At 43.4% G+C, this 27929-nt stretch overlaps 2 protein-coding genes across 2 annotated transcripts in view; one reads left to right on the top strand and one right to left on the bottom strand.

Moving 5' to 3' along the window:
• LOC307013491 (atrial natriuretic peptide receptor 1-like) overlaps window positions 1-14845 on the top strand; it is a gene marked incomplete at its 5' end in the record, with an annotated part of 20490 nt that extends 5645 nt beyond the window's left edge. The window contains 9 exons of the mRNA XM_079640891.1: window positions 18-177; window positions 1901-2056; window positions 4472-4640; window positions 5135-5281; window positions 8706-8829; window positions 9239-9307; window positions 10417-10591; window positions 11653-11751; window positions 12780-14845. Coding sequence (XP_079497017.1) covers window positions 18-177; window positions 1901-2056; window positions 4472-4640; window positions 5135-5281; window positions 8706-8829; window positions 9239-9307; window positions 10417-10591; window positions 11653-11751; window positions 12780-12925 — 1245 coding nt within the window. The 3' untranslated portion in view covers window positions 12926-14845. The remainder of the gene's footprint in view (window positions 1-17; window positions 178-1900; window positions 2057-4471; window positions 4641-5134; window positions 5282-8705; window positions 8830-9238; window positions 9308-10416; window positions 10592-11652; window positions 11752-12779) is intronic.
• Window positions 14846-17050: 2205 nt separating this feature from the next.
• LOC307013490 (uncharacterized protein) overlaps window positions 17051-27929 on the bottom strand; it is a 67794-nt gene continuing 56915 nt past the window's right edge. Inside the window, exons 11-17 of the mRNA XM_079640890.1 lie at window positions 26261-26326; window positions 25923-25969; window positions 25305-25522; window positions 24191-24450; window positions 23531-23644; window positions 23277-23412; window positions 17051-17952 (exon numbers count right to left, since the gene is read on the bottom strand). Of these exons, the coding sequence (XP_079497016.1) occupies window positions 17606-17952; window positions 23277-23412; window positions 23531-23644; window positions 24191-24450; window positions 25305-25522; window positions 25923-25969; window positions 26261-26326 (1188 nt within the window). The 3' untranslated portion in view covers window positions 17051-17605. The remainder of the gene's footprint in view (window positions 17953-23276; window positions 23413-23530; window positions 23645-24190; window positions 24451-25304; window positions 25523-25922; window positions 25970-26260; window positions 26327-27929) is intronic.

Here is a 27929-nt window from a genome sequence, read left to right as displayed (position 1 = left end):
TGTATTTCTCTCTGCAGGGCATGGTGTTCCTCCACAACAGCGTGATGCTGTCTCACGGGAAACTCAAGTCCTCTAACTGTGTGGTGGATAACCGCTTCGTGCTGAAGATCACAGATTACGGTCTGTCCAGCTTCAGGTCTGAGAGCTCGGGGAAAGACGCTCCCCCATATTACGCCCGTGAGTCATCCTGTTTACTGACACTGTGTTTGTACTTCCTTTAGCTTTCACTTGTACATGATCTGTCTGTCCGTCCGTCCGTCCGTGTGTGTGTGTGTGTGTGTGTCTGTCTGCCCCTTTCCTGTTTCGCCCCCTGTCCCATGCAGCCCCAACAACAGCCTCTGATTCGACAACAGACTTCATTCAATGCTTCGTGGGATGCATCATTAGATCTATAAACTCTAACCCTAACCCTAAGACCCACGACTAGGGATGCACCGAATATTCAGCCGCCGAAAATTATCGGCCGAAAATGGTTAAAAAGGCTCTTTCGGTTCTAGCACCGAAAAAATATCACCGAATGTCAGAGAACAGGGTTACGTTGGTAAGCTAACGTGTTGTTGTGATGACGTAATCAAAACGCGGCGACAAGCACGGCGCGCGACCATGTTCGCGGCTGGCTCACAGCCAACATGTCTGCCGCTTGGAGATATTTAAAAATATCAGAGAAAGAGGCACGGATTGCGATTTGTAAAACGTGTTCAGCTGACATTTCTCGAGGGGGTGTAACTGCAAAGACTTTCACCACTTCGGGATTACTCCACCACTTGAAATCAAAACACCCGGACAAATATGCGGAGTATGATCAAATCACAAGCACTGACAGCGAGAGACTGTTCAGCGCTGCCTCTCATGTGCTTGATGAGAAGAGGAACAGACTTATGGCTGATAAAGCAGAGAAGCTACTGTTCATTAAAAAGAACCTCCCACTTTTCCTTAATAAGTAGACAAGGCTGGCTTATCATAAGCTTATCTAGTTCTACATGTCTACTCTATACCCACTTTCCTGAACCATTTTCATTGTGAGTTATAATTCACCATCTCAGGTTATCATTTGGGGGAAATGACAGCAGCACAGTGTTCAATATATTGTACTTTCGGTATCTAAATGATACTATGTTGTTCACATTGCTCATGAGGACAGACCACCTTATTTGCAGATTCTTGAAATTGTAATTTAATTTGTAATTGGTTGTGGATTTGGTATCCAGTTTTCACTTTATGTATCTTTATACAATGTTTACTACTTTGCTTATGAGGACAGACAGCCTTATTTAGATTCTTGAAATTCAATTGTAATTTCATTTGTAAATAGTTACATTCATGTGGATTTATCCAGTTTGCACATTTGTATGCATGCACTTCTAGGTGCATTTGTTGTTGTTGAAGGCCTGGCTGTTACAGTCTTTATTTACACTATTTTGTTGTCGGCCTACTGGCCTCGATGTTTATGCAGTTTTAAAGCACCTTGGCTTTGTTCTGAATGCACTTTGTTGTAGTTATCCAACAGAGAAAAGAAAATGCACTTGACTTGGAATGAATGTACTGTGTGCATTCAAAAGTGCTGAATAAATGTTTTATGGACCCATAATAGTGATTATTATCTAAGTTAAGTTTTGCCATAATCATGTATTTTTCCATAATCAGGCAGCTGAACAACATTGGTAAAAAATGTATACATTATATATATATATATATTTCTATTAATCATTTTCGGCCTTTCGGCATTCGGCCAAGAATTTCCCATTCGGTGCACCCCTACCCACGACCAAGCAAACAAGTATCATTTCTTATGTGGCCTAATGTAAAAAAGGGGCAAAATGGGAAGACACCGTTTGAAGCTGCTTCCACACTATACGCACAGAAACCCTCCGATAACCCCCCCTCTCCCCCTGTGATGCAGAGAGGCTGTGGATGGCTCCGGAGCTGCTGCGCATGGAGGCGCCTCCTCCTCAGGGAACTCAGAAAGGAGACGTCTTCGGCTTCGGCATCGTCCTCCAGGAGGTGGCGCTGCGTCGCGGAGCCTTTTACCTGGAGGGAGACCCCCTCAGCCCCAAAGGTGGGTATGGAAAGTAATCTGATTACCAGGTATAGAAAGTACTCTGATTACCAGGTATAGAAAGTCCTCTGATTACCAGGTTTAGAAAGTCCTCTGATTACCAGGTATAGAAAGTAGTCTGATTACCAGGTATAGAAAGTAGTCTGATTACCAGGTATAGAAAGTAGTCTGATTACCAGGTATAGAAAGTAGTCTGATTACCAGGTATAGAACGTAGTCTTTTTACCAGGTATAGAAAGTAGTCTGATTACCAGGTATAGAAAGTAGTCTGATTACCAGGTATAGAAAGTAGTCTGTTTACCAGGTATAGAAAGTAGTCTGATTACCAGGTATAGAAAGTAGTCTGTTTACCAGGTATAGAAAGTAGTCTGTTTACCAGGTATAGAAAGTAGTCTGATTACCAGGTATAGAAAGTAGTCTGATTACCAGGTATAGAAAGTAGTCTGTTTACCAGGTATAGAAAGTAGCCTGATTACCAGGTATAGAAAGTACTCTGATTACCAGGTATAGAAAGTACTCTGATTACCAGGTATAGAAAGTAATCTGATTACCAGGTACGGAAAGTAGTCTGATTACCAGGTACAGAAAGTAGTCTGATTACCAGGTATAGAAAGTACTCTGATTACCAGGTATAGAAAGTCCTCTGATTACCAGGTTTAGAAAGTCCTCTGATTACCAGGTATAGAAAGTAGTCTGATTACCAGGTATAGAAAGTAGTCTGATTACCAGGTATAGAAAGTAGTCTGATTACCAGGTATAGAAAGTAGTCTTTTTACCAGGTATAGAAAGTAGTCTGATTACCAGGTATAGAAAGTAGTCTGATTACCAGGTATAGAAAGTAGTCTGTTTACCAGGTATAGAAAGTAGTCTGATTACCAGGTATAGAAAGTAGTCTGTTTACCAGGTATAGAAAGTAGTCTGTTTACCAGGTATAGAAAGTAGTCTGATTACCAGGTATAGAAAGTAGTCTGATTACCAGGTATAGAAAGTAGTCTGTTTACCAGGTATAGAAAGTAGTCTGATTACCAGGTATAGAAAGTAGTCTGTTTACCAGGTATAGAAAGTAGCCTGATTACCAGGTATAGAAAGTACTCTGATTACCAGGTATAGAAAGTACTCTGATTACCAGGTATAGAAAGTAATCTGATTACCAGGTACGGAAAGTAGTCTTTTTACCAGGTATAGAAAGTAGTCTGATTACCAGGTATAGAAAGTAGTCTGATTACCAGGTACAGAAAGTAGTCTGATTACCAGGTATAGAAAGTACTCTGATTACCTGGTATAGAAAGTAGTCTGATTACCAGGTATAGAGAGTAATCTGATTACCAGGTATAGAGAGTACTCTGATTACCTTTTGACAGTCAGGTAAAGGCTCTGAATACTTCGTCCTCGTCTGCTGGCAGCTTTTGCAGAGCGGCTCGTTCTCCTTTTGTATTTAAAAGTGTGATTTTGCAGCTCTTTCTGCCTCATTAGTGAAATGCATCTCTGAGGCTCTTCTGCGTGCCAGCTGGACTCGGCGGTCTTCCTTCTTCTCCAGGTTTATTTCCAAAAATGCTTTCCAGGAATTGATGTGCAGAGGCTTCATTTATTCTGAAACAGGCTCACAGTCAAACGTGCGAACAGCTAGAAATCACAGAGGAACCATTAAAGAAGACATGGAAAAGTTTCTGTTTCCAAACCACAGCCGGCAGGAAGCAGGCGAGCAGAGAGGCTTTCTATGGAGAACAAACAGGTTTCACTTAAAACTCCATCTCTAACAGGGAGCTCTTTACTCGTTATTGCCCTGTCTGTCCTGGACTGTATCAAGAGCTATTATTCAGCTTAAAGGAGCCCTATTCTGCTTTTAGGGGCTTCCCTTCCCTCTATTGTGTTCTACAGGTTTTAGTGCATGTTAATGGTCCACAGAGGCTAAAATCCCTGAGTTCCCTTAATCCACGGGTGTCAAACTCAATTTCATCGCGGGCCACATTCGCAGGGCCGGTAGTAACTTTAAGACTATAACAAAATATACATATATAACTATTTAATATATATAAAATAATATATTATATTACATTATTGCCTCTGCATTGGATTATTATCGGACAGGGTAATAACTTCATAATCAACTACGTCTGAAAGCAGAAGTCTAGGGCAAATAATTGCAAGTCTCTTCAGTGCGCGTGTCAGAAAACGAGATGCATTGTGGGATATGTAGTTTATGGGCAACGTGCTTTGGTAAAGCACCATGTAACCGTATAATATAATTGTTATGCATGCTTCTTAGTTAACATAAAGCTGCCTGTGGCTCTTTTCTAATGTGTTTCCCCTCTGTGGGACGAATAAAGGGATTCTGATTCTGATTCCAGCATCAAACTAGAAATGATTCATTACAATCCTTGTAAACATTTACACTAATAACCCCCCCCCCTGCAGAGATCGTGGACCGGGTGGTTCTGGGAGAGTGGCCCTGCCTCCGGCCCACCACCGACCCCCAGAGCCACAGCCCTGAGCTGGGCCAGCTGATGCAGCGCTGCTGGGCGGAGGAGCCCACCGAGAGACCCGAGTTCAACCACATCCGGCTGCTGCTGCGCAAACAGAACAAGTGAGAGAATCAAACTAACTGCAGGAATGAGTCCTAAACCCCTTTCATCACTTCCTGTCCCCTGGTCTGAGAGCCAATGGTTCTCTGAATGTGTTTTTGGTTGTTAGCCTGAAATATAGTGGTGGTGTTAATATGTGGAGATTATCCTGCTGAATGAAACGTGTAGTTATCACACGGAGGAATCCCATTGGACCAGGGAGATGCTGCCTTCAGGGACCAACACAGGAATGGTTTCTATAGAGGACCCATTTCTGATTACTGTGGTACCTAGTGTACGCTCCTCTCTGGCTCTGTGGGTTCATTTGTGTGTGTGTGTGTGTGTGTGTGTGTGTGTGTGTGTGTGTGTGTGTGTGTGTGTGTGTGTGTGTGTGTGTGTGTGTGTGTGTGTGTGTGTGTGTGTGTGTGTGTGTGTGTGTGTGTGTGTGTGTGTGTGTGTGTGTGTGTGTGTGTGTGTGTGTGTGTGTGTGTGTGTGTGTGTGTGTGTGTGTGTGCAGGGAGTCGAGGACCAACATCCTGGATAACCTCCTCTCCCGGATGGAGCTGTACGCCAACAACCTGGAGGAGCTGGTGGAGGAGCGCACTCAGGCGTATCACGAAGAGAAGAGGAAAGCAGAGACACTGCTGTACCAGATACTACCTCAGTGAGTACTCTGTGTACTTATACTACCTCAGTGAGTACTCTGTGTACTAATACTACCTCAGTGAGTACTCTGTGTACTAATACTACCTCATTGAGTACTCTCTGTACTAATACTACCTCAGTGAGTACTCTGTGTACTAATACTACCTCAGTGAGTACTCTGTGTACTAATACTACCTCATTGAGTACTCTCTGTACTAATACTACCTCAGTGAGTACTCTCTGTACTAATACTACCTCAGTGAGTACTTCTGTACCAGATACTACCTCAGTGAGTACTCTGTGTACTAATACTACCTCAGTGAGTACTCTGTGTACTAATACTACCTCAGTGAGTACTGCTGTACCAGATACTACCTCAGCGAGTACTCTGTGTACTCATAATATCTCAGTGAGTACTCTGTGTACTTATACTATCTCAGTGAGTACTGCTGTACCAGATACTACCTCAGCGAGTACTCTGTGTACTTATACTACCTCAGTGAGTACTCTGTGTACTTACACTACCTCAGTGAGTACTCTGTGTACTAATACTACCTCAGTGAGTACTCTGTGTACTTATACTACCGCAGTGAGTACTCTGTGTACTCATACTATCTCAGTGAGTACTGCTGTACCAGATACTACCTCAGTGAGTACTCTGTGTACTTATACTACCTCAGTGAGTACTCTGTGTACTTATACTACCGCAGTGAGTACTCTGTGTACTCATACTATCTCAGTGAGTACTGCTGTAACAGATACTACCTCAGTGAGTACTCTGTGTACTTATACTACCGCAGTGAGTACTCTGTGTACTTATAATACCTCAGTGAGTACTGCTCTACCAGATACTACCTCAGTGAGTACTCTGTGTACTTATACTACCTCAGTGAGTACTGCTCTACAAGATACTACCTCAGTGAGTACTCTGTGTACTAATACTACCTCATTGAGTACTCTCTGTACTAATACTACCTCAGTGAGTACTCTCTGTACTAATACTACCTCAGTGAGTACTTCTGTACCAGATACTACCTCAGTGAGTACTCTGTGTACTAATACTACCTCAGTGAGTACTCTGTGTACTAATACTACCTCAGTGAGTACTGCTGTACCAGATACTACCTCAGCGAGTACTCTGTGTACTCATACTATCTCAGTGAGTACTCTGTGTACTTATACTATCTCAGTGAGTACTGCTGTACCAGATACTACCTCAGCGAGTACTCTGTGTACTTATACTACCTCAGTGAGTACTCTGTGTACTTACACTACCTCAGTGAGTACTCTGTGTACTAATACTACCTCAGTGAGTACTCTGTGTACTTATACTACCGCAGTGAGTACTCTGTGTACTCATACTATCTCAGTGAGTACTGCTGTACCAGATACTACCTCAGTGAGTACTCTGTGTACTTATACTACCTCAGTGAGTACTCTGTGTACTTATACTACCGCAGTGAGTACTCTGTGTACTCATACTATCTCAGTGAGTACTGCTGTAACAGATACTACCTCAGTGAGTACTCTGTGTACTTATACTACCGCAGTGAGTACTCTGTGTACTTATAATACCTCAGTGAGTACTGCTCTACCAGATACTACCTCAGTGAGTACTCTGTGTACTTATACTACCTCAGTGAGTACTGCTCTACAAGATACTACCTCAGTGAGTACTCTGTGTACTTATACTACCTCAGGGAGTACTGCGACTACTTATACTGCTGTACCATACTACCTTAGTAAGTACTGCGTGTACTTATACTACCTCAGTGAGGTGTCCGCGGGGTCTTAAAAAGTATTAAAAGTTGATAAATAAATTTAGCGAAAATTAAGGCTATTAAAAAGTATTAAAAAGTATTAAACGGCATTTTCCAAGGTATTAAGAAGGTCCACAGCAACGACAACATGAAACACCCTTTAATTTACTGAAACGACATGTCGGGAAACCCCCTCCGGGCGGCCCCCATAGCGCGCCGTAAAATGCCGCTTATTATTTTAAGCTTCGTTGCCTTGCTCCGCTCTGTGTGGGGGGGGGACTAAACGACTACGGTAACGGGTCCCAAGGTGGGTAGACCGGCATACGCAACGCTCTGGGGGTCCAAAGGCTCCGTGTGTAAGCCCTATATGATAATTTTCTGATAACGATGAAATAGCCCGCCTCCCTCTCCCAACGTCTCCTGCTGCTGCTGGGCTGTCAGAAGAGGGGGAGGAAAAGAGAGGCAGGCACCGTTTATTAAATATTCTTATATTATTATACAGAGAACAGAGTCGTTATCAATTTGTTTTAAAGCTCAATAAATAATAATAAACTCTGCCGCACGATCCCCTCGTCCCTTGGAAGAGGCGGAGAGGTGGGTGTTTTTCATCTGCTGGTGGACTACCTGAGAGATACAGCAGGAGAATACGCCGTCCACCGCGGAGAATAAACAGAAGGGCAACCATGGCAACCATGCTCCGGGGTCTTCTTCGCTGCTTTTGGTGTATTTCGGGCGGCAGCAGCGCCACTTACAGGCCTGACATATGTACTACATCGTTTCCAGCATTTCCAGCGGTCTAGTGTGAACGGACACGTTAATGAATCGAATGCGTGTGAACGGAAGACTTTTTTGCGCTTGCGTATGCGTTTTACCGTATGCGTCCTCTTGGGGCCGGGGTCTAAGCCAAAACTATATCCGGTCACAGAGATCTGCTATTTTAGAGTAAAGTCAACACATATCGACCCTAATATAGTCTATATTAAGAACGAGAAAAGTCATAACATATATATCCTTTTTTGTAAACATATGACAAATGTGTGAGGGTGATGACGTCAGAGCATCGTCCTATGTGCCAGGGCTTAGCCCCGGACAGCCTCAGCCCAATTTAACCCCTGGGTATTTGTGAGGGAGCTCCTATATGGCATTACTCACCAAACTTTAACATATTTCATAGTTCAAAGTTTTGTCAATTGTTTTGTTTATTGGTCAAATACTGGTTTCTAATGTTTTCTGAGGAGTTTGACTGGAATGAAAGAGCACAGAGTACAGAAGCAACAAAGCAGCATACTGCATTAAACCTGACCTTCACAGAGAGGTTGAAGTTCATGTGGAGAGGAGGCTTCAGTAGTCTGTCCGCACTCTGTTTAGTTTTGCTATCTTACAATCAATATAGTCAATGTGAGGTAAAGTGTGTAGCTAATGTAACCGGTTAGAACTCAAAGTTGCGATGAGGTCTTAAAATGTATGGAAAGGGTCTTAAAAAAGGTCTTAAAAGGTATTAAATTTGACTTCAGGATTCCTGCATATACCCTGAGTGAGTACTGCGTGTACCAGATACTACCTTAGTAAGTACTGTGTGTACCAGATACTACCTCACTGAGTACTGTGTGTACCAGATACTACCTCACTGAGTACTGTGTGTACTAATACTGCAGACCCTACCTGTTCCACGTGTCTCCTCAGCTCGGTGGCGGAGCAGCTGAAACGGGGCGAGACGGTTCAGGCCGAGGCCTTCGACTCGGTCTCCATTTACTTCAGCGACATCGTGGGATTCACCGCCATCTCAGCTGAGAGCACGCCGCTGCAGGTTATTCAAATATATAATATATAAATATAATTATTAACAATCTGTAAACAGTACCAGCTACTTGGTTTATTTTCCATGCTGTACTTCTGCGCTATTTGTTCTTTACTAATTGTCTTTTTTTATTATTTAACAAATAATACTCAATTATTAAATATGAAACATATATTGATATTTAACATTTAATATATGTAACTATTCAATGTGTACATTGTATTATGATATATAACAACAATACATATGTGAACATTGGAATATTACAGTGCTGTATTTATAAATATATTATTGCTGAAAAAGTCTGATACTTTCTGAGAGTGGTGTCTGCAGTTAATCCTGTGAGATGATGAGTGTGTATTATATTAATATTATAATATATGATATATAGTATTATTATAAGGTTGTTTCTCTGCAGGTGGTGACGCTGCTCAACGACCTCTACACCTGTTTCGACGCCATCATCGACAACTTTGATGTTTACAAGGTGGAGAAACAACACAGACTATTCTCTTTCAGAAAAGAATGATATCTGAATGTGTTCACACGGAGGCCGAGAGGAGCTACCGCTCTGCAACGATCCAGAAACATTTCCTTTAGGAGAAACGTGCTGACGTTTCACAAACTATGCAGATATAAAAACACAAGTGTTCCAATGTGCGTCACCCTTTAGTGTCCCCTGGTCTCCCAGCTGTGAGCGTCACCCTTTATTGTCCCTTGGTCTCCCAGCTGTGTGCGTCACCCTTTAGTGTCCCCTGGTCTCCCAGCTGTGAGCGTCACCCTTTATTGTCCCTTGGTCTCCCAGCTGTGTGCGTCACCCTTTAGTGTCCCTTGGTCTCCCAGCTGTGTGCGTCACCCTTTAGTGTCCCTTGGTCTCCCAGCTGTGTGCGTCACTCTTTAGTGTCCCTTGGTCTCCCAGCTGTGTGCGTCACCCTTTAGTGTCCCTTGGTCTCCCAGCTGTGTGCGTCACTCTTTAGTGTCCCCTGGTCTCCAGCTGTGTGGGTCACTCTTTAGTGTCCCCTGGTCTCCAGCTGTGTGCGTCACCCTTTAGTGTCCCCTAGTCTCCCAGCTGTGTGGGTCACTCTTTAGTGTCCCCTGGTCTCCAGCTGTGTGGGTCACTCTTTAGTGTCCCCTGGTCTCCAGCTGTGTGCGTCACCCTTTAGTGTCCCCTAGTCTCCCAGCTGTGTGGGTCACTCTTTAGTGTCCCCTGGTCTCCAGCTGTGTGCGTCACCCTTTAGTGTCCCCTAGTCTCCCAGCTGTGTGCGTCACTCTTTAGTGTCCCCTGGTCTCCCAGCTGTGTGCGTCACTCTTTAGTGTCCCCTGGTCTCCGTTGTGTTTGAGCTTCTTCAGCGTTTTGTATTTGCAGCGTTTGGTTTCTGCAGCTTTTAGTAAACGCTGCGCTTGTCTCCTCAAGTTGCTGAAGATGTTTCTTCATGTGGAACCTTTGGGTTTTTATATCTGCATCCTTTCTGAAGCTGCAGTACGTTTCTCCTGAGTTCTGAACCGTAGAAGCGTGTTGGCACTCTGTTTGTACGTTTTTAAAGCGTATATATGCGTTAAATACACGTAAAATGGAGTGCACCCCTCCCCCTGCAGGTGGAGACGATTGGCGACGCATACATGGTGGTGTCGGGGTTGCCGGTGAGGAACGGGAACTTTCACGGGAGGGAAATCGCCCGCATGGCGCTCGCCCTGCTGCACGCCGTGCGAACATTCAAGATCTGCCACCGGCCCGAGCAGCAGCTGGAGCTGAGGATAGGAGTTCACAGCGGTGAGTACACACACACAACTCTAACCAAGACGTCAGAGAATACAGATCCATCTTCTACCACAGGATGTGCAGAGGATGGGAGGGGAGCAATACATACGTGTCTGGGATAAAGATTTCAAAGATTCATCCATCCATCTTCTCCCACTTATCCGTGGTCGGGTCGTGGAGGTAGCAGTTCCAGCAGAGAGCCCCAAACGTTCCTTTCCCTGGCCACATCAACCAGCTCTGACTGGGGGGTCCCAAGGCGCTCCCAGGCCAGTGAAGAGATATAATCCCTCCACCTGGTCCTAGGTCGACCCCTTGGTCTCTTCCCAGCTGGACGTGCCTGGAACACCTCCCTAGGGAGGAACCCAGGTGGCATCCTAACTAGGTGCCCGAACCACCTCAACCGGCTCCTTTCCACGCGAAGGAGGAGCGGTTCAACTCCGAGTCCCTCCCGGATGACTGAACTTCTCACCTTATCCCTAGGGGAGACACCAGCCACCCTGCGGAGAAAACCCATCTCGGCCGCTTGTACCCGCGATCTCGTTCTTTCGGTCATGACCCATCCTTCATGACCATAGGTGAGGGTAGGATGAAAATGGCCCGGTAGACAGAGAGCTTTGCCTTCTGGCTCAGCTCCCTTTTCGTCACTACGGTGCGGTACAGCGACTGCAGTACCGCTCCCGCTGCTCCGATTCTCCGACCCATCTCACGCTCCATTGTCCCCTCACTCAAGAACAAGACCCCGAGATACTTGAACTCCTTCACTTGGGGTAAGGACTCATTCCCTACTTGGAGTGGACAGTCCATCGGTTTACTGCTGAGAACCATGGCCTCAGATTTGGAGGTGCTGATCCTCATCCCAGCCGCTTCACACTCGGCGGTGAACCGATCCAGTGAGTGCTGAAGGTCTCAGACCGATGAAGCCATCAGAACCACATCATCTGCAAAAAGCAGTAGTGCAATCCTTAGTCCACCATTACATTTAACGTTTAAAATAATAGTGTGTTAGATCAGGACTATTTAATATTCACTGCTCTGGAGATGCATGAGCTTGCCGTGTGTTTCCTGTGCTGCAGGGCCGGTGTGTGCGGGGGTGGTGGGTCTGAAGATGCCGCGCTACTGTTTGTTCGGAGACACGGTCAACACGTCGTCACGCATGGAGTCCAGCGGCGAAGGTCAGACATGTCTTTACTTTTCAATGTGGTGCAGATTCATCAGTATGTTTTCACTTAACTGCACAGCTCTTCTGCTTTGAAATTCTGATGTACTGCAGTTCATTTGTCTTAATCTCATAATACAAGCTTTTTTGTATATTTATCTTTCTAAATTCTATAATAGAAATGTTTTGACAATATAAAACCTATGTCGTTTTATACAGAAGCCAACAGGAGTAAACTCGCTGCTGCTTCACAAACAATGCAAATATAAAAACACAAAGAGTTCCACATGAAGAAACATCTTCAGCGCACACAGCTGGGAGACCAGGGGACACTAAAGAGTGACGCACACAGCTGGGAGACCAGGGGACACTAAAGAGTGACGCACACAGCTGGGAGACCAGGGGACACTAAAGAGTGACGCACACAGCTGGGAGAGCAGGGGACACTAAAGAGTGACGCACACAGCTGGGAAACCAGGGGACACTAAAGAGTGACGCACACAGCTGGGAGACCAGGGGACACTAAAGAGTGACGCACACAGCTGGGAGACCAGGGGACACTAAAGAGTGACGCACACAGCTGGGACACCAGGGGACACTAAAGAGTGACGCACACAGCTGGGACACCAGGGGACACTAAAGAGTGACGCACACAGCTGGGACACCAGGGGACACTAAAGAGTGACGCACACAGCTTGGACACCAGGGGACACTAAAGAGTGACGAGCACAGCTGGGAGACCAGGGGACACTAAAGAGTGACGAGCACAGCTGGGACGGAGCGTTTGGTGACGTTCAGGATTATAAAGCTGTTGTTGGAAATGTACCTAACATTTGTATGGTCTTATTTGAACAATGTGGTCACATGACTCCTTCTGATGTCACTGCAGATCTGCTGAAAGCTAGCTCGCTAACGTGTGTGTGTGTGTGTGTGTGTGTGTGTGTGTGTGTGTGTGTGTGTGTGTGTGTGTGTGTGTGTGTGTGTGTGTGTGTGTGTGTGTGTGTGTGTGTGTGTGTGTGTGTGTGTGTGTGTGTGTGTGTGCAGCACTGAAGATCCATGTGTCGGCGGCGACTCACGACATCTTGCAGGAGTTTAACTGCTTCCAGCTGGAGAGGAGAAGAGAGATCGACGTGAAAGGCAAAGGGAAGATGATCACCTATTGGCTCCTGGGCGAGAGCGACAGCCAATGAAAAGACAGCTTCCAGGGGACAGAGTGGAGGGGACAGAGGGACTCGAATAAACTAGAGAGTAGGGCGTGCTGACAGAGGAGACCCTTCTGAGACCTGTGCAGGAACAGGATGTAAAGGAAGGAGCAGAGACACGCAAAGAGACAATGGCTCCTGTGTTGTTTGTACGAGTTAGGGGGGGTTACGGTTGATTTGAAGGTCGTACGTCAACAGTTCTGCAGAACATTCTTCCTTTAGAGCTCCAGCATCAGGTGTGTTTTGTAACCCTCCCTTCCACACCTTTACTAGACCCTCCAGAAAAACGCGGGCAAAAATCCTTGATTATGCGATTAAACGTGCGAGGGGTTTATGTGATTTTATGCGGTGAAATTGCTGAAGTTGCGAAATATGCGGGGAAAAAGAATAACAATTTTTTTAAATATTGGGCTGTCTTATTTATTCTCTCTCACACACAACCTGCCACTAACGTTAAACCCCTTTACTATTCAATCAAACACATTCAATGTTTATTTATTGTAAAAGCAATTGGGCTATTTTAATCTCACACCCCCCCCCCACACCCCACACACACACACACACTTCTCCGCCTCCTTCTGTTTTCATTTACTCGTTCGTTATCTGACCAGCTTCAATCTTGTAGGCTACTCACTTTGTTTCTTGAAGCCCTCGAAAGGGTTTTGGAGGTTGATCCCTCGGGGAACGTGAGTTGTTTGTCTTTCTTGTCCGCAGCAGCAGAAAGCATTTTCGAATGTTTGAATGAATCAAAGTGGGTCGTCACCGTCGATTTTCTCTTATGCTCCAACACACAGTTGCACGGGGTGCAGAATAGTTTCCCCCCACTTTTTGCCCGGTCTTTATTAGAAATGTTCGTCGGTAAATCAAATGGATTAGATTTTTTCATCTTGGTGTTTTCTCTATCGTGTGAGCTCCACACGTTCACTCTAAGGTGTTGTTTACATTCTGTGATGCGCGAGCTGATGACGTCACGTCAAGACGAGTTCACTTTTTTTTTTCTCAACTTTGTGTGGAAAAATGCGGGGATTATGCAGCCTTTTGATAAATATGCGCCATTTTGCTGATTATGCGGTAAATTCTGCGATCCCAGAATTTCGTTTTTCTGGAGGGTCTTCTTAACGTGTTGCATAGCTCGGTGTTTCTCCGATTGAAAATGTCTTTTTGGGCAGTGTTGTCACTTTCTTTACATATCTCACGTCATCACACTCTTCAGAAAGTGTTTGTCTCTCTAATTTAAAAGTTCCTAACACTATGGTGGAGGATATCACCCCGTTCTCTCTACATATTATACCGTGGTGTTAGTAGCCTGGAATTCACTGTAAATAAAAAAAGAGCCGCTGTATTTTTGAGATGAATAATCACAAAGAGGGATAAGCACTGAGTTAATGAAGAGAAATGGACACAAGGATTGTTAAGTAGTATCAGGCAATCGCTTCAAATCTAGACAAAAACGAAATGCGTCAGTGCTGTTGAGTTATTTAATAAATACACATATTCTTTAAAAAGTGTTCGTACTAGATAACACATAAGCCCACACCAACGTGTATTAATAGATTAACTGGTGATGACATTTTAAACAATATTCTTCTCCAGTTCACCAGCGAGAACACTTCCTCAGATGAATACTCACTGGTTGGTTTAGTGAAGGACGGTTTGGTTCGTTAGATTAGAGATTAGCCTTTTGTTTCACACAGTGGATGAAACAGCTGTTGTTTAGTGACTAGTTCTGTGATCAGATAAACTGAAGCGGGGCGCATTCATTAGTAATGAAGTCATCCACAAACACCTCGCTAAAGATGCTCAATGAGGCCCAGCTTTGCAGAACATCAGTAAACAGGATTAGATCGCGGTGACCGTTCTCTGTAAGTGTTTCCTTTTTGTTTTTTCAATTAAAAAAATGCAATAACATGAAGTGTTTCTGTTTTATTGTATCGGGAAAACGTCAGCAGTGCAGACTAGGGGATAAAAACCTGTGGCAGTTATTAGACAAAGATTTTCTTTACCAATTCATGCATTCATGAACTGAGAAATACTTTTTATGTCAACGTGTTTTACATTTTGATATCTTTTACATTTTTGGACGTACCATCAAATGTTTATTAGATGCTTTTTTAGGAAAATGATCAGAAAGCGAAGTTCAACACTGTATCTACAGCAGGGGATCCAACACAATGAAAGATTGACAAGTATGTGCATCAATAGCATGTTGCTGACAAGTGCTAAATGAGACGACTAATGGCGCTTTTCCACTGCAGGGCCTCACTCGGCTTAGTACGGTATGGCTAGGCCTTGTTAGGACTGGCTCACTTTAAGCTGCGTTTCCATTACAGTTTAGTATGTGGGGCAGTAACTCTAGTAACGCAGTGTAGGCGGAGCCGTGACGTCATCTTCAATGCGAAACACAAAACCAACATCAGCCTTTAGCTGTTAGCCCTCAGAGCTCACAGCTCCTCATATCTGTTCAGAAACTAGACAGAAGTTAAACAATTACAAACCACAGACTGTCTGTGTCATGGCGAATACAGTTGTTGGTTTATTTATCTCTGTAGGCCGTTGTTGTGAGTGTGGACAGCAGTGGCGGCTGGTGGAAATTATTTTAGGTGGGGCTATTGTAATGGTGATTAAACCACACGGGGAACATTTTGAGAAATTACCCCTAAAATTAAATTGACTACACTATTTCATCGTTGCTGTTGTATGATTGGTGTTTAGCTACGGTATTTAGCGTCTACAGCACCTCCGCTTTTAGGGTTGACATCGACCCAAACGTCGCCCGGAGGTCCCCCGGTGTTGTTGGGTTATGGCTAGAAAGGATCCGTCTAGTGTAAATATGACGTCACGTTCTCGTTGTAATCGGAGCGGCTCGGAAACACATCTACAGCAGTAACATGATGCAACATACACATTAATGAAGCAGCAATATTAATAGAGAAACATCAGACTTAATAGTAAAACACTGCAAGGGAACATTTTATTGCACCAGGGGCTATCTTGGGACTTTTACTGCGACAACGTTGACTTGCCTGTGAATAAAAAATAAACCATAGTGTTGGTGATCTACAGTGTTGTCATTCTTCTTTGAACACCAGCAAGACCGCTAACACCCTATTTTAACAATCACACTCCCTGTTATTGACATAATTAATAGATAGTTTAGCTTCTCACCATCATTTGCTGTGGCCAACTGATGTTAACGATCGGAACTGAAAGGCTGCCTGCCAAACGTAAACATTCAGCCACGTGACATTCAGCCAAACTCTCGCGAGAGTTTTACACAAGACGGATCCTTTCTAGCCATAACCGTGTTGTTGCGGGAGCTGCTGCACTAGCTAACGCTCCACTAGCCAACGCTACATTAGCAAAACAAACGCTTATTTCTTTTGCAAATAGTGCGGCGGGCTTCCAACACGTTCCCCTCCACTGGTTTCAACCAAGCACTAAATTAGATGTTTTCCAACCAAATACGGTTGAACTGACACTTCCCCATATTAATTTGTAAGTAGATTTGAAGATACATGAGTTTCTGACTGCCGCAAGCTGAAGCTTGGTTGCTAGGTTACTAGCTGGGTGTTCTCCAATAAGGGGCCGGGGGAAACAAAGCTAGTGATTACTTGTTCCATGTTGATTTAATTCAATACAAATTGTTGGGGGGAACTGAAAGGCTATTACCGTACTGGTTACTTTGCAGCCCGGACATTTCCCCCAAAACACATTTAGTCGCTATCGCAACACAGAAGTACCTTTCAAATCCGATCTTTTTTAAGACCTTCTAAATCATATTTAAGACCTTTCTTATATTTTTGATCATATTTAAGACCTTTTTAAGGCCTTACATTCAGATACAGTCAAATGTAAGACTTTTTAAGACCCCGCGGGAACCCTGAGGAGACTAAATACGAACATTATATGCAGACACAGACGTGGTTCAGAAACACAGAAATATTAGAAAACAGACCATTAAGGCAAAACATCTAGTTTGATGGATGCTGTCAAAACTCAACTACAATTGTGTGTGTGTGTGTGTGTGTGTGTGTGTGTGTGTGTGTGTGTGTGTGTGTGTGTGTGTGTGTGTGTGTGTGTGTGTGTGTGTATAAATATTTTGAAGAAGCTTACTTTGTTTTTAATTCATCTTTTTAATAATAATGAATTTATTCACAGAGGCAGTTTGAACAGTGTTACAAGTTGAATCACATATTAAATTTAACATTTCTGTGTTTAAATCCTCCTCTTTTCTCTCAGTAAGTGCAAAAAAAGTAATTAAACAGACGGACAGGAAGTAAACACTAAAGGGAGCAGCAGAAGAAGACAGACAGGAAGTAAACACTAAAGGGAACAGCAGAAGAAGACAGACAGGAAGTAAACATTAAAGGGAACAGCAGAAGAAGACAGACAGGAAGTACACGGTATGAACAGACTTGGACAGTTATAGAATTTGTTTTTATAACATGTGTCTCCCCCTGATGTCAATTGGTTTGTATTAAAAATATATGATGTTCATATATGTTTTTGTATAAAATTAATAAAAGAAAAGGTGGCTTTAGGGTCTGCGCTGCTGGCTGACGGCGGTCAGACGGCCACATCACCTGACCAATCAGGTACCGGTAACAATTCAGTACCTGACACCCATCTCTAGTTACAGGTAGCAACGTGCAAAACTAGCAGGGGCTTTCAAACAAACCCCACAAGGTTTTTCTTGTTTAGCTCTTTGTAAAGAAGCGGGTACAGCTCACGGAGAGCTTTGATCAGAACCTTGCTGGCCTCTACTCCTTTTTTTTGCACCGCGTCCAGCAGCTCTCGTGCTCCTTCTAGTGCTCCCTTATTTTGGGATTCGGTTCTGGCTGACTCCATTTCAGATATCCTGATCACTCCAGACTCAAGGAGTTTATCCAGAAGATCGTTGAGGACAGTTTCAGTCATTCTGTTAACGAACTCTGTCCGAACTGAGAACAGCCACTGGTCTGCTGGGTCTCTGCTCTCTGCTGGGACATTTCTCTGGGATAATTCACGCCTTGGACCTGGAGGATAAACAGGGAAAATACTTTTTTTGAATAACCAACAATCACATTTAACAGATCTCTTAAAAATTAAAGTAACTCAACATTTCCAGAGGTGGATTTCTGTTCACTTGAACTTATAATATGTAGCATTTTCATATAAAAACAATTAAATATTAAGAACATAATATAAAACATCATAATATACATTTTACGGAATATAGGTCTATGCAACAAACAAAAAACAAACCAACCAGGAACCACTTTTGTACACACACACACACAGACACACACACACACACACACACACACACACACAGACACACACACACACGCACACGCACACGCACACACGCACACACACACACAGGATGAAGGAAACCCCTTTTTCACACACACACACACACACACATACACATACACTTCGCGACGTCTTCACTACAAGAGTGTGTGTGAACAGGGAGAGGTGGAGTGGCAGCAGGTTCTGTGATTAATGTAGTAGTGTGTGTGTGTGTGTGTGTGTGTGTGTGTGTGTGTGTGTGTGTGTGTGTGTGTGTGTGTGTGTGTGTGTGTGTGTGTGTGTGTGTGTGTGTGTGTGTGTGTGTGTGTGTGTGTGTGTGTGTGTGTGTGTGTGTGTGTAAAAGTGGTTCCTGGTTGTTTTTTGTTTGTTGAATAGACCTATATACCGTAAAATGTTTATTATGATGTTTTATATTATGTTCTTACTATTTCATTGTTTTTATATGAAAAGGATAACTTTTTGAATAAATATGATGAAGTTGAATTGATATCTTACGTATGTGTGTCTTTTTATGATGATGTTGATCTTTCAGATCAAATTGACTCTGGTATCTTACACATGGTCTTGTTAGAGTATCATGTAGTGTTGGATTCACTGTAGTCTGGTTCCGGTCTTGACTCGGTCTCGCCCTCTTAAAGTCTTTGCCTTGTCTTGGTCTTGCTACTCTCCAGCCTTGCTAATGTCTTGGTCTCGGATAAAGTGGTCTCGACTACAGGACTACTCTGAATTATACTGTTGCTATCTTTGTTAAACTAGTTTAATCAGTGATGCAAACACAAGTATGGTGAAAAAAGAGCGAACTATTCGAAGCAGGAAAAAAACAGCGTAATATACCATCTGACAAAGGCCTGTGCTATAATGCTTCAATGAACTGGCTGTTCTTTATAATTTACTCAGATCAATAGGAGACAGAGATGTTAAGTTATAAATCAAGGGTTTTTATTATTATTTACAGCAGGGGGAACCTTTTTCCTTTACATTTTTACAACATCCTCCGAGGGCCGTATAAATTATTGAACTCAACCTCTGCTTAAAAAAACAAAAATCACACGGTGTGGCATGACCACCAAAACAGAAAGATATGGACACAAGATGTGTGCAAATATATTTAGTATCCATATGAACATGATTTAAGTGGGGGGGACCTCACCTCCTCTAGGGGGGTCCGGGGGGATGTTCCCCCGGGAAGATTTTTTTAAATATTGAAGTTAAAAGCATCAATCTGGTGCACTTTGAGGGCAACATGAGGAGATCAATGGTACATCTCTCAACACCCATTTGAAACAGAACTGTAAGCAGATTTTTCTTTTTGGATATTTTACAAATCACTCCCTTTTTAAACTCTATTCTTGTTATTTTTAACAACTTTTTTGTTACTGTCATATAGTATTTTATACCTGTTTTTCATTTAGTCTCTAATGTCTCATTAATAACTATAATGATCATATCAATGTGTGCCTTAACCTCACTGAGCTGAGGTTATTTGAGCCTCTCAGTAGAGAGCTCTCTTCCACCTGGTTGTAGAAAAGCTCTTTAAATTCGTTAGCATAGCTAGCTAACCAGATGCTAATAACAACAGATCGCCACTGTGCTTACAACTAAAGACAGCCACGCAAACACTGCGGCATGTGTACGGCTCCTTATGGGTACTGCAATATTTGAAGAGCTGGAGCGGCGTTCCGGTGCTCTCCGTAAGCACTCTAGTCTACACTCCTTTCAGACGAGACATAACCACGTGAAGACACGTTACGCTCGTGTTGTGTTCAAGGAACCTGTCCTTGGCCAGGAAAAACGGGTGTGCTTGTTTAATTATTTTGCGATCTAGATTTCTTCTTCTTTTTTGAAGTGAGAAGTTATCCGCCAGTCGGACGGACTAACGGACGGACTGACGGACACCCCCCCCACCCCCCCCCCCCAAAACGAAAACTCTTCGGTTCTCCACGAATTACACAAGTCACCCAAATCAGCGTTAAAAAAGCGGGAGGCACCGAAAAGCGACTAATTTGCATCACTGTTAATAAAGCGGCTTTATAACTTTTGAATGGTAGAGGATAGTATAAGGTGGGTTTAAACAAAAGGAGCTATCTTCTCAGTTGTTTAACAGACCTAGATGTAAATACCTGGAATGAAAAGCTGAAATACTGACCTTTTTTCTCATATTCATCTTTTGATGTCAAACCTAATTATTTTCAGTATTCAGCAAAAATAAAGCAATTGGCCTCGCTGTTCCAATAGTTTTGGAGGGGACTGATAAAGCATTATAATGAAGGTTACGGTGCATTTCATCTGGTCTCATGCGTCGACGTTGTCTGCCAAAGTTCTTTAACTGACTTTGTGTCCAGTGTGTAACCACAATTTCACCATACACTTATGAGATCTTGGTGCTTTTTAAATGTATATTTTAACTCGGTGAAGGATTTTAATTATGGGACGTCTGCATCTTAGGTAAATCAGAGGAACAAGCTGGGTACATGTTAGCATCAGCCGAACAGCATGCAGGGAGAAACTGTGATTTGTAAACACCAAACCGCTTAACCAAACTTTTTTCAAAATTATTTATATAACATTACATTATTCTCAACTTAGAGTAAATGCAATAAACTACAAAGATAAAAACTCTTACAAGTCTACTACTAAATGATTACATCACCATATCATTTATCACTTGCCTTTGAGCTACAGCCGCAACCAAATCATAAACGCTGAAAAGCATTTTCCTCATAGGATGATGTGACAGTGCTACCGCTATTAGTTTATCATTCATACATCGTTTATTATCGTTTGTACCAAAAGATGAGATTATACACCAGGCGGCTGATCTAGAGATTCCACTCATCACACGTTTGCTTCAGCTCAAGCCGAGCTCCCCGTAAAGACACGTGTCTATCTCTCGGAGAGCATCGATCAGAACCCTGCTGGCTGCAGCTCCTTTTCTTCGCACCGTGTCCACCACCTCTCGGGCTTTTTCAAATTGGGTTTTGACTCTGGCTGACATCATTTCAGAATAAGTGATCACTTCCCGCTCAAGAAGTTTATCCAGAAGCTGCTCCAGAACAGCTTGAGACACTCTCTTAATGAACTGTGTCCGAACTGAGCCACCGAGCCTCTGGTCTGCTGGGACTCTGCTCTCTGCTGGGACTCTGCTCTCTGCTGGGACTCTGTCCTCTGCTGGGACTCTGCTCTCTGCTGGGACTCTGCTCTCTGCTGGGACTCTGCTCTCTGCTGGGACTCTGCTCTCTGCAGGGACTCTGCTCTCTGCTGGGACTCTGTCCTCTGCTGGGACTCTGCTCTCTGCTGGGACTCTGCTCTCTGCTGGGACTCTGTCCTCTGCTGGGACTCTGCTCTCTGCTGGGACTCTGCTCTCTGCTGGGACTCTGTCCTCTGCTGGGACTCTGTGCTCTGATGGGACTCTGCTCTCTGCTGGGACGCTGCTCTCTGCTGGGACTCTGTCCTCTGCTGGGACTCTGTCCTCTGCTGGGACGCTGCTCTCTGCTGGGACTCTGCTTTCTGCTGGGACTCTGCTTTCTGCTGGGACTCTGTCCTCTGCTGGGACGCTGCTCTCTGCTGGGACTCTGCTCTCTGCTGGGACTCTGCTCTCTGCTGGGACGCTGCTCTCTGCTGGGACTCTGCTTTCTGCTGGGACTCTGCTTTCTGCTGGGACTCTGTCCTCTGCTGGGACGCTGCTCTCTGCTGGGACTCTGCTTTCTGCTGGGACTCTGTCCTCTGCTGGGACGCTGCTCTCTGCTGGGACGCTGCTCTCTGCTGGGACTCTGCTCTCTGCTGGGACTCTGTCCTCTACTGGGACGCTACTCTCTGCTGAGACTCTGTCCTCTGCTGGGTCTCTGCTCTCTGCTGGGACTCTGTCCTCTGCTGGGTCTCTCCTCTCTGCTGGGTCTCTGCTCTCAGCTGAGACTCTGTCCTCTGCTGAGACTCTGTCCTCTGCTGGGTCTCTGCTCTCTGCTGGGACGCTGCTCTCTGCTGGGACTCTGCTCTCAGCTGAGACTCTGTCCTCTGCTGAGACTCTGTCCTCTGCTGGGTCTCTGCTCTCTCCTGGGACTCTGCTCTCTGCTGGGACTCTACTCTCTGCTGAGACTCTGTCCTCTGCTGGGACTCTGTCCTCTGCTGGGTCTCTGCTCTCTCCTGGGACTCTGCTCTCTGCTGGGACTCTACTCTCTGCTGAGACTCTGTCCTCTGCTGGGACTCTGTCCTCTGCTGGGTCTCTGCTCTCTGCTGGGACTCTACTCTCTGCTGGGTCTCTACTCTCTGCTGGGTCTCTACTCTCTGCTGGGACTCTGCTCTCTGCTGGGACTCTGCTCTCTGCTGGGACATTTCTCTGGGAAATGTTCCGTCTTGGACCAGGAAGATCAACAAGTTATAAATTAAAAAAACGTGTTCACTCAGCAAACAGATAACATGTACTCTGTGAATGACTTTCCCCCTCAGAGAAAAAGAGATATTTATGTTCCTCAACATTCCCAGTGGGGGGATTTTTCTTCACTTCAAAGTTATTTTATGTAACATTAAAATGTCTAAAAACGACAACTCCATTGTTATATATTTTAATGAATATATGACATTGTGTATTCCCTTTAGTCATGCGTCGATGTTGTCTGCCAAAGGTCATAAACTGACTTTGTATCCAGTTTGTAAACACAATTTCAGAATACACTTATGACATGTTAGCGTCAGCCGAACAGCATGCAGGGAGAAACTGTGATTTTTAAACACCAAACTGCTTCATTCAGAGTTTTTACCGGTCTATATAAGAGGAGACATTAAAAACATCCTGAACCAGGAACACTGAAGGTATTCTAACCGGGAGAAGCTGAAGTCTGACACTCCACGCTGCTTCAGAACCACCACCAGCTCCAGCTTTGACTATTGTTTACATACAGAGACTTCTAGTAGCAGAAGGTGTAATTGTGTTTTTGAAGTAGTAATGATGCGCTGCCAACCGCATGGAGCATTAACAGAGATCGACATGAGATGGAAAATTAAAGCTAAACTCTCTATTGTATATCCAGCCTATCACTGGAGTCAGTACCTTCCAGTGGCACGTGCCGTTTCCAGACTTCATTTCCACCTAGGACCTCCAAATCCACTGTCTCTGTGCTCGTCTTCAGGAAAACTTCAAATGTCGGATGGTAATTTGGTCCAACACTTGAATCAAATGTTTCATGCTGGAAACCAGAAGCAGAAGTTCAAGTTGATCTGTTTCTTTCCTGATGGTGAATCCACATGCAGATAAATGTGTGTTAATTGTCATTGTGTTTCTTTAGAGGAGCATCAGTGACTCACCTCAGGCTGAATGCGGGAGGCTTCATCACAGTGCACACTGTAACTGTGATCAATGTCCAGCTTACAGCGGGAAGAGATCTTGATGAGCACAGCACTTCCTTGTTTGACAGCAACCTTCAGTAACAGGATTTTGTATCACTTTAGTTCATGCTCTCACAGTCAGGGAACATTGATTTAAAGATAACATCTAAACACAACAAATGGTGACGGACCTGCTCCGCAGAGTGATGAGATTTACAATCAATTACAAACATAATAATAAGGATTTATGGCTCTCTGTATCGGGAAATTTAAAATTGATATTTTAATTCTTGGATATAAGCTATTGAGGAATACTGTTATTTTTAACAGGGATGTGGAATATAGAATACTTAACGCATTAGTCTTTGAAACACAAAAGACTGCTGCCCGAGCGTCAACACATGGTGAGTAAGGATGAGATCACGTGATCCATCTCAGGAGTGTCAGCTGTGTTTACCATAATGCCTTAAGTATCACAAATGACACAGACAGACAAGCTGAGAGAGAATCCAAAAAAGCAACAACCATCGAACCATCTGACGATTCAGTTCAGATAGATCTTACTCTCTCTGTGGAAACATCAGTGGTTAAAATCAAGTGTCTCGTCTGACAGTGAGCATGAATAGAGGCTGACTTTACCTCCTCCTTAAGGACGTTTTTCTGCAGCAGAAATACATCCAGTATTTGCTTCTCTCCGAACGGGGGTCGCAGGAACAGCAGAATCTGGCCTTTTATCCGCTTCTGTAGAAGCCTTTTCAATCGATCCCAGACCAGGCCAAAGGAAGAGAGGTGAAGCACGTTCACCACCACGTGAGTGGGTGTGACCTCCAGCGGCTCCAAGATGCTCAGGCCTTCGTCAGTGATGTGGACGACAGACAACAGGCCGTCCAGGAGCAGCGCTGTGGAGCAAAGAGCTGGTCATCTGTTGCTTTGAAACAGCTTCATCATATTCAATGTCCCACCACTTTAGTTCAGAGCTAATGTTCATCTAATGTCATTCACTTTGGAGCCTCACTGGGATGTTCCAGTTTATATCCTTCACCTTTTATTTTAATGTTTCATTATTGTTCTGCCCCCTGTGATCTTTCTGGAAAGGAGCATTTACTGTTATGTTTGTAATCTGCAGCCAGAACAGCTTGACTGAGTCCGGTCTCATGTCTGAGTGATTCTCTAGATGTGTGAAGAGTTTTCTAAAGCTTGCAGGGCGTAGAAAGTCTAACTTATAAATGTTGTTGTCTGTTGTTTTGTTTTGTTCATGCTTCAGCCAGACTGACAATGTGAAGAGCAGAAAGAGCAACGGATGGATAACAAAGTAAGAATTATTCAAACTGCTAGCTTAGCATCAGAACAGTAACAGAGAGCTAGCGTTGAGTTAGCACTGTTAGCAGCTGAGCATGCTGTGGACTGACCAATCACAGTTTAAATCTCTTTAATATTACAGAGAGGAGACTGCAGAGGGCCCAAAGACAATCCAACTCAGTGTTTAGAGCTGCACTGCATCGTCTGCTTCAATAATGATCAATGATGTCATGAAACACATCGACTAAATGGATGTTTAATCATTTCATTCTTCTTCTTTTGGGGACAAAACTATTTGAATGTAAAGAACAGATTTGGTCTCTGCATTATACTGTTGCTATCTTTGTTACAAGTTTAATAAAGCTGATTCATAACTCTTGAGCGGTAGTGGATATTAAAAGGTGCCACAGAAACATTATATAAGTGTATATTTGTTAACACTAGAGGTCTTTACCATCCTCTGTCTCGCTGTGTGGCAGGTGGAGCTGGACGACCGCAGCTTCATCAGAACTCTCCACCTCGAACAGCGGCCCTGCTGCCTGCTTGCCAGCTGATTGGAGGAGGCTCTCCTCCCAAGGGACCGTCCTGTACAGAAGCTCCGCCTCCTGAGCCATGACGAACACCAGGCCAGTCGAAGCACACTGGAACTCACCTGGACCAGGACACCTGAACCTGTAGACACACAAGAGACAAGTTACTACAACAAGCCTTCACTGGCCTGTGTTCTGACTGACAGGTGTTCATCCAGCTGGAGTCTGACCTGGAGGAGGGTTTGTTGAAAGATCTGAAACACCTGATGATTACAGGAACATGACTGAAGATGTGTCCACATGCATCAGAATGTGTGTGCACACACACTTTCATTAAATTAATAAAATGTCTAGTCCAGCGAGGATCTAGACTGGTACAAGAAAACAATCCTTCCTACACACAGAGGCATTATTTTATTTATGTCTGTTAGAAAGAGATTGGATGCAATACCTCAAGGTGAAAGACATGAAATCAAACACAACATTTTGTATATATATTTGTAATGTGTTTAAAATAATGTTTGGTCATGTTATAGGATTACCTGTATGAAGACTCAGTTGTGAGTTCAGGTGAGAAGGATTCAGGAGCCTGTAACAAACAAAGTTATTAGAAATCAAGTTAAGTTCTAGCTCCATGAAACCAAATCACAATTCCAGAACATATTCAGACCAATTTGAAAATGCAAATTATTCTGGATCATCTGAGTACATTGTCAATTTAAATGTCATGTCACAGCAGTACCAACACACACACACACACACACACACACACACACACACACACACACACACACACACACACACACACACACACACACACACACACACACACACACACACACACACACACACACACACACACACACACACACACACACACCTCTTGTGGAACGCTGCCAGCAGTCTGGGGTCCAGGATGTTCTCTTCTTGCTCCCAGCTGTTGTGCCTGATACAAATAATAAGACACCAATTACATTAAGAAAATACCTGTAAACTCTAAAAATACCTGTAAACTCTTATCACTAAGTAGTACCAGCCAATCACAGCACAGTATTACCAGCCAATCACAGCACAGTATTACCAGCCAATCGGGATAGCATCCATTGCAATGAAATTAATTGTAATTGCAATGAATTAGAATGGTTTGGTGTCAATATAACTTTGTCAAGACAAATATCATTTATTTTAATAGCTATTTATTGCCTCCTTCTTCAAACAATCTTTTTAATGAGAATTTTAGGAAATTATTAAGAGAATGTAATTTTAAAAAGAAGTTATTATAATGGCCGATTTTAACATCAACTGGGAGGATAAATCTGCTAGAAGAATCTTAAACCGATAACTTTGACCTTGTGCAACTGATCAATGGACCTACAAGAATCACTCATTCCACCAGGAATCAAATTGATCTAGTTTTTTGTAACAAACCAGAGAGAATTTTTAAATATTTTAATATGGTTTACAGGTTAACTGGTCTCTCTGACCACAATATGATTTTAGTCGCCAGGAACCTAACCAAGAGGCGATGTAGCCTTTCATTCAGGAAAAATCTTTCTTATTGTATTCCCAAAAAACAAATATGAGACCTTTAAAAATGCTGTTCAACACATAAATGGGATGATCTTTTACTGGGAATAGACCACGAAGAAGAATGTTCTCAAAATCATTAGAGAGCACTATCAGAGATTTCAATTGCAAATTCAAGCAAAAAATAAGAAAAACACTGTCCCTTGGATAAATTAGAATATTTTAAAACTAATGAATGAACGTGATCTAGTCCTAAAACAAATCCATCAAAACTAAATCAAGCCATGACAGGCATCACTTTGCTATGCTGAGGAACAAAGTCATTAAGAAGTTACAGAGGGCTAAGGCAGACTTCTTCTAGATTATAATAGACAAGGCAGGGGAAATTCTAAAATGATCTGGAAACAGTTCAAACTATTCACTGGAAATAAATATAGGGAAGAAAAACTGCTTGAAGTAAATGGAAAGCTTATAAACAATCCAGCTGACATAGTTGAAGTTTTAAACTACTTCATTGATTCTGTTTTAACCATTGCACAGTGTTTCTCACCTGACTGCACACATTTTTGTTATGTTAATACAATTGAGCCGGCTTTCAGCATAAGAAATATCACTGAATCTGAAGTTACAAAAGTGATAGGATCTCTTAAAGCATTTAGAACAAAGGATATACTTGGCATGGACATGGTTATGCTAAAATATCTCAGCACAACACTTTCTTATCCTATTGCCAAAATGATTAACCTCTCCTTCTGTCAGGGAATGTTTCCAAGTGTTTGGAAGCTGGCTATAGTTATCCAAATATTTAAAAGTGGAGACCCCATGTCTACTAGAGGCAATTAATATCCTTCCTACAGCGTCAAAGGTTGCTGAGAAACTTGTGTCTGAGCAAATCATTGACCATTTAAACACTAGTACATGTTCTCTGCATCCAGTGCAGTTTGGCTTTAGGGCCAAATAGTCAACAGAGGCCGCCAACTATTCTTTCACAGAACAAATCAAATCAAAACACTTAAATGGAT

The sequence above is a fragment of the Notothenia rossii genome, assembly GCF_949606895.1.
Source record: "Notothenia rossii genome assembly, chromosome: 7".
NCBI classification, from domain to species: Eukaryota; Metazoa; Chordata; class Actinopteri; order Perciformes; family Nototheniidae; genus Notothenia; species Notothenia rossii.
Note: the sequence above shows the minus strand (reverse complement) of the source record. Positions and strands in the feature narration are given on the sequence as shown.